This window comes from Eurosta solidaginis, chromosome 5 (genome assembly GCF_040869045.1).
Source record: "Eurosta solidaginis isolate ZX-2024a chromosome 5, ASM4086904v1, whole genome shotgun sequence".
Classification (NCBI taxonomy): domain Eukaryota; kingdom Metazoa; phylum Arthropoda; class Insecta; order Diptera; family Tephritidae; genus Eurosta; species Eurosta solidaginis.
The window spans coordinates 3951572-3962130 of record NC_090323.1 but is presented as its reverse complement, the minus strand read 5'-3'; the positions used below and the strand labels follow the sequence as shown (position 1 = coordinate 3962130).

General features: G+C 35.6%; 1 protein-coding gene across 1 annotated transcript; it reads right to left on the bottom strand.

The window, feature by feature from the left end:
- Positions 1-1360: 1360 nt before the first annotated feature.
- On the bottom strand, positions 1361-9809 carry LOC137254549 (tetratricopeptide repeat protein 36 homolog). Its single transcript, XM_067792293.1, has 3 exons — positions 9388-9809; positions 2161-2333; positions 1361-2086 (listed from the first exon to the last, which is right to left on the bottom strand). Exons 1-3 carry the CDS (start codon positions 9707-9709, stop codon positions 2015-2017), a joined length of 567 nt encoding a protein of 188 aa, XP_067648394.1. The 5' UTR covers positions 9710-9809; the 3' UTR covers positions 1361-2014.
- Positions 9810-10559: the final 750 nt, after the last annotated feature.

Sequence of the window (10559 nt, the reverse complement as noted above, 5' to 3'; positions counted from 1 at the left end):
TTTTATTTAATTTTTGTATTTTGTTGTACCACATCATTACTGGAGTTAAATGTTGACATAATTTACTTATATACTGTAAAGATATTAAATTTTTTGTTAAAATTTCACTTTTAAAAAAATTTTTTTTAAAAAGTGGGCGTGTTCTTCATCCGATTTTACTCATTTTTATTTAGCACATATATCGTAATAGTAGTAACGTTCCTGCCAAATTTCATCATGACTGCCAAATTACAGTTTGCAAACTTTTAAATTACCTTCTTTTAAAAAAGGGCGGTGCCACGCCCATTGTCCAAAAAGTTACTACTTTTCAATTCTGCGTCATAAGGTAAACGTGGTAGGTGGACGTTTAATCGCTTTATCCGTCTTTGACAATGAATTATCGCATTTTTCCGGTTTTTCGAAATTTTCGATATCGAAAAAGTGGGCGTAGTTATAGTCCGATATCGTTCATTTTAAATAGCGATCTGAGATGAGCGCCCACATACCAAATTTCATCAAGATACCTCAAAATTTACTCAAGTTATCGTGTTAACGGGCAGACGGACGGACGGACGGACATGGCTCAATCAATTTTTTTTCGATACTGATGATTTTGATATATGGAAGTCTATATATATCTCGATTCCTTTATACCTGTACAACCAACCGTTATCCAATCAAAATTAATATACTCTGTGAGCTCTGCTCAACTGAGTATAAAAATAGTAGCATCATTATCATTACTATTATCATTACAATTACCATTATTTTCATCATTAAAATTTGATGTAGCTATTATCATTTATGTTGCTATAACAATATTACTGGCACTACCACTATCATAAGAGTTACCATTACCAATAGTTATTTTATTGGCAACATCATTACCTGAGCATTACCATTACTTATTTATGATATAATTGATGTTCGAATGGAGAACACTTTACGAAGTTGACAGTACTTGACATGAACTGCTGCATTACACTAGTATTATGCAACTCTGTCTGGTTCTTACATTCGTTGCTTTTCACACACAATTGAATATATTAAATTATACGTAAACATACTAACCCATATGCAATTCACACACATACATATTCGTATACGTATATTATCAATTTATTTCACCCTTACCAACAATTCTACACGCCGCCTTTGGGAATTTTTTTTTCTTATTTTCTTGATTTGCCACCTTTAAAAGAAGTTGCTGTAGTGATTATTCCATTTTATTCTTGTTGTGGCATGTGTTGCATTTAATAACTGTTAAAGTATTTGTTGTTGTTTTATTATTGTGGTCGAAAAAATGGTAACAGTTGTTTTTGGTATGGGGTATCGCGGTTGAAAATGTGCTGCTCGTAAATGGCTTTTAATCATAATCACTGCGGTACCAGCAACGACTACAACAACAAAAACAAAAACAGAAGTTAACAACAGCAGTCACATAAAGGTTTTTAATAGCAAAACTAAAAATGTGCTGCTTGTGGATAGTTGCAATCGCAGTCCTACATATTTCTATATCAGAGCCCTGCCACGCTACTGGCAGCGAACAGCTCGAGCGCATACCACGTGCCAATTGCTGGGATGCGTCGGCAGCCGTCGAGACTTGTTGAGTGTCGATAGCGATTGTTGCGCTTTTTGTATGTTGTTGTTGGAATTGCTAAAACGCACCTTGCAAACAAGGAAAAAATGCAAAAATAAATAATAAGGACAGTTAGCTTACTCGGCCAGACAAAACAAAGAATCAAAGGTGTGCGCACGCAGTGTATAGAGTGAAGAGTGAAGAGCCCAGATAACCAAAATTTACCGCAACTTATTTATGTTATTGTTTTATATTTTTCTCCAAATTCGATTTTTTTTTTTATTGAATTAACCAGTTGCTCTGCATGATTTTGCGTTCGTCAGGATTTTTAATTTTGCTTCTATTTAAACGCTCATATTATGTAATTAAAATATTTAATGTCTCCATTTTACTGTTCCATTCATATACCCGTGCATTGTTTCTTATTCTAAATTCCGTATCGGCAATAAATTTTATTCACTTCAATTGATCGAATGCTTGTCGCAACATCTGATTGCAAAGTGCCGCAAACGGATTGATCTCCACCAGCTGTAAAGGATTTTTTTTTTAGACTTAGTAATTGTATTTTAAGAATGAATTAATGTATATAAGTAAGTGAGTACCTGGGCTTTTGCAAAACTGCTGCCTAATTTCGCTGCTTCTTCAAAATCTTTGCGTGCCTCATCTAAATTGTTTTGTTTTCGGTATAGGACGCCTCGTTGACACAGCGCAGTGCATTTAGTGCGCGGTTGTTGGGTGCACAATTCAATTGCTTTGTTCAGATCGCAAAGGGCTTCTATACAGGAGCATGAAAAAAGCGTACAAAATCATGAGTTAACTAAATAAACGTGAACTTAGTTTTTAAATGGAAATTTAACATTAAATCATGTTTCAGAAGGCTTCCGGCCCAACTCAGGGAAGATTTACCCAATGCCTCTGCCTTCAAACACGGATTCCGACAGGCATATTTTCTAAGCCGGAGCTTAATCCTTCATTCCTTTGACATAGCCCACTCAGCAGAGAGCAGTTGCACATATCACAGATGGGGCTGTCCAGTGTATTTAACCGTACCGCATGGACTCCCATTGAGCAGTATCCTTTTAACACTGCAATAATCATGAATAGATGAAATTTTATACACCATAAAAGCTCCGCCGAGCGCTATGAGTCAAGAGCGGGCCAGGAATACCTCGACAATAATCACGTTGCTGTCTCGAGGCTCACCTGTCCAGGTGAACAGCGGAATCCCAAAGTCTCGGCTGACAGCACCAGCGGTGCTCCACTAATAAAGTGGTATAAACTCAGAAACCCTGTATCTCCACATAAACAAATCCAATTGTCTTTCTAGAGCGTACAGTAGTGTATTCAAAAATTTTACTCTAACTATAATTCTTAGGTCATTGGCATAAGCAGCCAGCCACTTGGCAGGCCCCCTATACCCTTAAGGTCCTGAGGCAGGGCGCCAGTTATCGCGGAACAGGGTTAGCTGGAGTGCCTTGTTACCCAGCATCTCCCTAAATGGTTAAGCGCCAAGCGCCAATTAAAAAATGTATCTTCCAACCGCACGAGGAAAAGGACCAAAACAAACCAAAGAATAACTCCAAGATCATTTTTTTCCGCAGCAGCGAGGACACTTGAGACTCAGCTTTGTTACTATTTCCTATTTCCGAAATTAAAATAAATTATTGTATAAATTTTGTAATTTAATTCCATGTTCCTGTTATGTAAAATAGATTTTCGGTTTTCCAGTACCAAAGAAATTGAAATTATAAGAAGATTGAACTCGCTGCTTCAAAATTCAGCGAGAAAACAAAAATTTTCTGAAAGAGCAGGTTAGTGGAGTTCACCATACTCTTTGGCTCGTCTTTCGCACCGCGCGGCGAAAACGAATTCTAATTGAATTTTCGTGATTTTCGTGTAGTTTTGTTTTGGATTTGGTCGGTCGCGTAGTTTTTGGTTTTATTTAAATAATTATTTATCAGTGAATAATTATTTAAATAAGTTCTAAAGTGTTGTTAAAAAGTGAAGTGCTTTAAAGGATTAAAAAAAAATTGTGATTAAAAAGTGAAGTAACAAAAGAAACTGTGTGAAGTGCAAATTTAAGCAATGTCGGCCATTGCTGAAAATGATAAGAAAACAAATGCAAAGTAATTCTTACAAAAATGAATTAATAAGTGGTGGTCGGTTTAGTAAAATTAAAGTAATCAAAGTAAAAAACCGTTCTGAGTGAAATAAAGAAATATGAAATAGTGTAAATAATATCAAAAAGTGGTCTGAAAGAAAAAATATTTGTATATTTGTGAAATTTGTGTTGTGTTGTTGATTTAAATGTCGGCCATTGCTGAAAGATGTAGCAAAACAAAAATGTGCAAGAGGAAGAAGTGTGAAAGTGTAAAGAAGTGTTTGTATTTTAATTTTGAAATAATTGCCAAAATAAGTGTTTATATTATATTTAAGTTGCATTAGTTGTATTTGAAAACTGTGCAACAATATATAAATAAGCAATTGTTTTGATTACATTTCAAACTTGTGTTTGTGTTGGATTGAGCTTGCTTTGTCTAATTGGCAACCTGCAACCTGCAACGGTATATCTGATTAAAGATAAAGAAAGATGCGCCAAAAATGATGACAACTTTAAAAAAAATTCTAACGAACTTCAATTGTTCGCCAAGAGTGAATGCGTTTAGGAGTGATAAAAAGTGCTAAAGTATTTTAATAAGCAAAAAAAAAAAAATGCCAAGTGATAGAAGGTGCGTGGTTTTGGGATGCGGTCGTACATCCGTATCCGACCGCAAAGTGAAGTTCTTCCTTATGCCGAAGAACATGAAGGAGCAGTGGTTTGCCAACTTAAGGCTGCAGGAGCACCAAAACGTACTGGTGTACGTTTGCAGCCTTCACTTCCCAAAGGAAGCCTATGGAGATAGGCTTAAAAAGAATGCTGTACCCACAATTAATTTGGGTAAGTATATTTAATTACAATATTCTTGTATATAAAAGTGAATGTGTTGAGTGAAGTGACTACATACATAGTTGGGCACATTGCAATGTCAACCTTGGCCAAAAGGCAGAAAAGTGCTTGAAGCTTATGTTTATCTTTTGCTTGCTTCATCATTTTAAGTGAAGTTTACTTGACTTTTTGCTAAGGACGGCATTGCAAAATTTTTTTAAATTTTTAATTTAATTTTATCTTAATTTAATTTTTTTTCATTTATTTTATTTGGCTTTACTTTACTTGATTTTATTTACTTCATTTTATTAAATTCAATTTTATAATTTTTTTTTTTTAAATTAGTTTACTTTGCTAAATTTTATTAGAATTTTTTGTTTGTTTATTTTTGTGCGAGTGAATGGTATCTTTAATATTAAATTGGATCAACCATACCCCATCTCATCACCCCCAATCGCCTAGCCCTGGACCCTTAATCTGTTATCTATATTATAAGTAAATTATGTCAGGGCTCCGCCCTTTTTCATTTAATTTGTCTAGGATACTTTTAACGTCATAAGTCGAACAAAAATTAGCCAATCCTTTTGAAATTTGGTAGGGGCATAGATTTTATGATGTTAACTGTTTTCTGTGAAAACGGGCGAAATCGGTTTATGCCACGCCCAGTTTTTATACACAGTCGTTCGTCTGTCCTTCCGCATGGCCGTTAACACGATAACTTGAGCAAAAATCGACATATCTTTAATGAACTTAGTTCACGTACTTACTTGAACTCACTTTATTTTGGTATGAAAAATGAACGAAATCCGACAATGACCACGCCCACTTTTTCGATATCGAAAATTACGAAAAATGAAAAAAATGCCACAATCCTATACTAAATATGAAAAAAGGGATGAAACATGGTAAGGTAATTGGATTGGTTTATTGACGCAAAATATAACTCTAGAAAAAACTTTGTAAAATAGGTGTGACATCTACCATATTAAGTAGAAGAAAATGAAATACCATGATACCCATGTCATACAAACACATTCCAGGGTTACCATAGGTTCACTTTCCTACATGGTGATTTTCCCTTTTTTATCTCCAAAGCTCTCAGCTGAGTATGTAATGTTCGGTTACACCCGAACTTAGCCTTCCTTACTTGTTGTTTTTGATTTCAAAATTTGATTTTTCAAAAAGTATTAGGAGACAATCAGTTTACAAATACTCGATAAGTATTGAAATGCACAATTCATTGGAGCATTTTTTAATTTTATGATGAATTTATTAACTATGTCATGATCTATTAGTGTGGGTGAACATAGTTTTTATGAAAAGTACGGACACTAAGGAATCGTACAATTTCGTAAACCTATGAACATACGAAACCTAAACTAATTTTAAATTCTGTCTGTTGCACTTAGTAATAGGTAATTTTTGCAATTTTAAGGTTATGATGGAGAACCTCCGTACAAATACATTGACCAAATATCACAGCGTAGAGCTTGTTGTATGGGATGTAGGCCAGATAAGCGCCTTATTATATACGAATTCCCGAAAACAGAAGTAGCCCGTCATATGTGGATAAAAGCTTGTAATTTAAAGCTGTCTGACGTAGCCAATAAGACGCTATATATTTGCCAACGTCACTTCGCCGGTAAATATATTTCCACAAAGCGATTGCTTGACGGAGCTTTCCCAACATTGCTTTTAGCACCACAGCCAACAACAGAACAAACCTTCCCCACTCAAAATGTGACGTCCGCTAAAGCCCCAGCTCCAACCCTAAATTTAACACCAGGGCCAAGCGTCGAACAAAAAGTCCAAACTTGTTATACCGAAAAAGAGCGAACCGTTGATTCTCCTCCGTTAAAAGAAAATATTGTAAAGTCGCCTATAGTTTTAAATTATCAAAGCGATTCGTCAAACAATTTGATAGTGCCACCCATCAAACGTTCGTTTAAGGCACCAGGCGAACTGACGTTAGAGGAATTTGAGCTATTCTCTGATCTTGAAGAGAAGCGACAACGTTTGGACGTACGCTACAGTTGGGAAGGGTTAGATGAGAATGTTGAGCTAGTATGCGACCGTGAACGATTTGCAAAAAATGCTCGAAGGCACATAAGAGTTAACGGCAAACTACGCAAAATGATTCAAAAATTGAAAAAAGAAAATGCAACTCTTAAATTGCAAATCAAACAACTTAAGCGTTCACAATTCACGCCTGCGGGCGGGGCAAGCAGCGATGCCATAATATTCGCGCAGATGATAACCGGAGCTAAAGGTAAAACGTATTTACCAGAACAAAAAGAGTTGGCTCAAAATGTATATTATATGTCAACGAAATCATATAATTTTATGCGGCAAGAGTTAGGTTTCCACCTACCATCTAAAACCACTCTGCTTCAGGCGAGACCAATACGCTCCGTTCGCCCTGGTAACGATCCGCAAGTTATCGAAAATTTGAAATTAATCATTCAAAAAATGTCAGAAACTGATCGGCTTTGCGTAATAATGTGGGACGAAGTCGCAATAAAAAAGGACCTGCAATATAACAATACCATCGACGTTATTGATGGTTTTGTTGATTATGGTGACGATAACAGAGAACCAGTTGTAGCCGACAAGTGCCTATTTTTTATGGTGAAGGGCATAACATCTAAGTGGAAGTACATACTATCGTACTATCCAACAAAAACAGCGGCCAGCCAAAAACAAATAATAGAGTTGTTGTACAAAAATATAGATGTCGCACAAAGCATTGGGCTAAAGGTGAAAGCAGCCTTATGCGATCTAGGCTCGGGGAATACAGCAGCATACTCAACCCTTAACGTCGACAAAAACAACACCCATTTCATTTACAAAGGCATGAAAATACATTTTATGTTTGATTACTGCCACTTGATTAAAGCGGTCCGAAATAATTTCTTAAGTAATAAAGAAATAGGATCTGCTGATGGCATAGTAAGGCACGAAATTGTTAAAGAGCTTTATAACATTGACAAAAAAAATAGTAATTTTAAAGTGTGCCCGAAATTAACCGATGCTCATGTTGAGCCGAGTCCATTTGAAAAAATGAGTGTGTCCAGAGCCGTCCAATTGTTAAGCCACTCCGTATATGCGGGTATACAAATGTTTGCAGAAACAAATCTGTTTGGTAATGATCCCAAAATTTTAGCATCCATTGAGCCGACTCAAAATTTTATAAAGCATTTTAATGATTTGTTTGACGAGCTCGATTGTCGATTTATTGGCAATAAAAATCCACTTAAGTGGCCCTTGCGGAAAAATGACGAGTGCAAAATTTCCCGGCTACTCGATCACATAACTTACCTGGAGTCGCTAAAGTTCAAGCGTAAGATATATTGCATTGATGGATTTATATTAACGATTCGCTCAATGATAAATTTATCACAAGATCTATTTGAAACGCACCCAGAAATAAAGTTTATTATGCTGGGAAAATTGAACCAGGATGCACTCGAAAACTTATTCTACAGAGTGCGAGCGAGTCAAGGAATAAACATGCATCCATCAGCATATCAAATGCAGTATATTGTATCCAGGTTGGTGTCGATGAACATTTTGCGACACCGCTTTAAAGGCAAAGGCACAAACTGCGAAGATGATGATGATGTGTTCCTGGAATGGATTGATGAAAAGTCCACTAATCCAGATGGGATGGAAAAGGATCCAGATGAGCTGACAAGTAGTCTGGATCAAACCCAAAACGATCCAGATGAAGAGGCAGCCGTGGATAGCGAAGAACCAGCCGTGGATAAAGAAATCGCGGACATTATAATAGAACATGTTGTTAAACTCGATTGCTCAACAGAGATTCCGGTTCAAAGATATTATGCCGGTTATACAATAGGCAAACAAGTAGCCAAGAAAATTAGATGCGAAACGTGTTATATGGCTATGACGAAAGATAACGTTGATCTCACAAGCTCAGAAGCCTTAATAAGAGCCAAAAGCTTTGTGGAAGAGAACCGATTAGTGAACCCATCCCAGTTCGTGTTCGAAATATGCACTAAACACATGAAATGGTTTGTTGACGTATTTACTAAAATGGCCCATTTTTCGAACATTAAAGCCAGTATATTGTCTTATATCAAACGTAAGACTGACGAAATTTTGCCAGATTGGTTCGGAGAAGATACAGAGTGCGCTAACCATCGGATTCAGTTGCTGGAGTTTATGATAAAAGTTTTGCTATATAAAAACGTTAAATGGCAAAAAAAAAAAAAAATAATTTCAATTTCTTTGATGCAACACCTCTGCCAAAACACAGAATTCTGTTAAATTCCTCTACCGCAAGCTTTCTGTTATTCCTCGCAAATCCAGAAAAGTTTGAATGGCACTGTGAAATTGGGTATAAAAATAAGGACCACAACCTTCAAACTGTACTCTGTACTGTGCATTCCAGTGACTGCCAAACTGTATGTTGGGTTTGGTATGCATAATAGTAAATTTTTGCCACCACAATCCAGTCATTTTTGGTAAAGAGGGAGGAGGAGGTAAAAAATTTGGGTACCTTTTTTTTAAATCGTGTGTTTAAGATTTTCAAATATTAATTTCACTTTAGCTAATATGCCAATGTGTTTTTGCTAGCTTATTTTGGTAGCATAGGTCATTATTGCAAAAGAGAAAAGACCTTTTTTGAAACAGAAGTTTACTTAAGTTGTTTTTCCAAAACAAAATATTTACTTAAGCTTTTTTCTAAACCAATATTGGGTGACTGCTGGTATTGGGTCCAGTAAATCTTCGTTTTGGCAGTAATTCACTTTCAACAAAACAGGAGTTTTGTTGTTGGTCGCCACAGACATAACCATTTGTAGTGTAAATAAAATTTTTTAATGATTTATGTATAAATAATTTACACAGCACTTACAACAATCAATAACAACGCACTCACCCTCATCTCTGCCTGCTAATCGCAATAACTGTGCGCGATTATTATAAACTGATGCACGCAGCGGTGCCACATTTAAGGCCTCCTCAAATGCTTGCAGCGCCTCTGAAAGCTTACCATCCTCCGTTAACCTGATTGCACTCACTTCGAGAGACTTAGATTCATGCACTGCCGCATTTACTATTTCAATGTCTACCAGCTCTGCATTCGCACCGGGATCAATTGCTTGTGCAACGCTCGATGTGAGCTCCAAAGGACTAAAAATGGAATCAAGCACTTGTTGGTCGTGTGCACTGAGACAGTCGCGGGTAAGGGCTTGAGACATTTTTTAAAATATTCAAATAAATGTTACAACCGCAGTTGTTACGCTTTAGCAGTGTTAGTGCTGTTATCAAAGGTGCTAGTGGAAGAAAACTAAACTGCGCGTTTTGGCAGCTCCGCTTACTTAATTGTAAGACAAAATGAACGCATGAGACTCAGCTGTAAATCTGGTAATGCAAATTAGAAAAACGAAACTGGTTCAAAGTGTATATTTTTTTGAATCACATTAAATTTATTGATGATAACTGATAGAATATCTAGTTGTTGATAGAAGTAGTACAGCTGCGAACATGAAAATAGCAGCAACGTTTTTTGACAAATTTTATCAAATTTTTCTTCTCTTATTTACCTTTCAAACTTTTAAGAAGAACTTCGATGAATTATGCAAATAAAGTGCTCTAACCCAAGTCAAAAGAATTTCCAGAACTTTTCTAAATATGCAGTCCAATCAAATTTGTTGGTCCAGCAATTTTTTTCCACAGGGTGTTTAAAAAAAAAGTTGCACTCTTCGTATCGTATACATAATTATAAACGAAAGTTTTTAAACGTTTCTCGGTTCTTATCAAAAACGGTTTATAGATTGGCTTTCAAAGTTTTAGTTAGTAGAAGAAAATAAATTATAAAATTTTCGTGTTCGAAGTTGTATGTAAATCCGTAAAAAAATTGTATTAATGAAAAATCAATTTTTATTTTTTTAAAAACAATTTATTAATTTCCTTTTTCTTTAATTTGTTAAGAATAATGCTTTTGCTTTTTCTATGTATACATATTTGTTTTTATATTAGCTGCGTTTATTTAATTAACTTACGCTTGCATTTTTTGTTATATTTTGTGTATTAACTAAATTATAAATA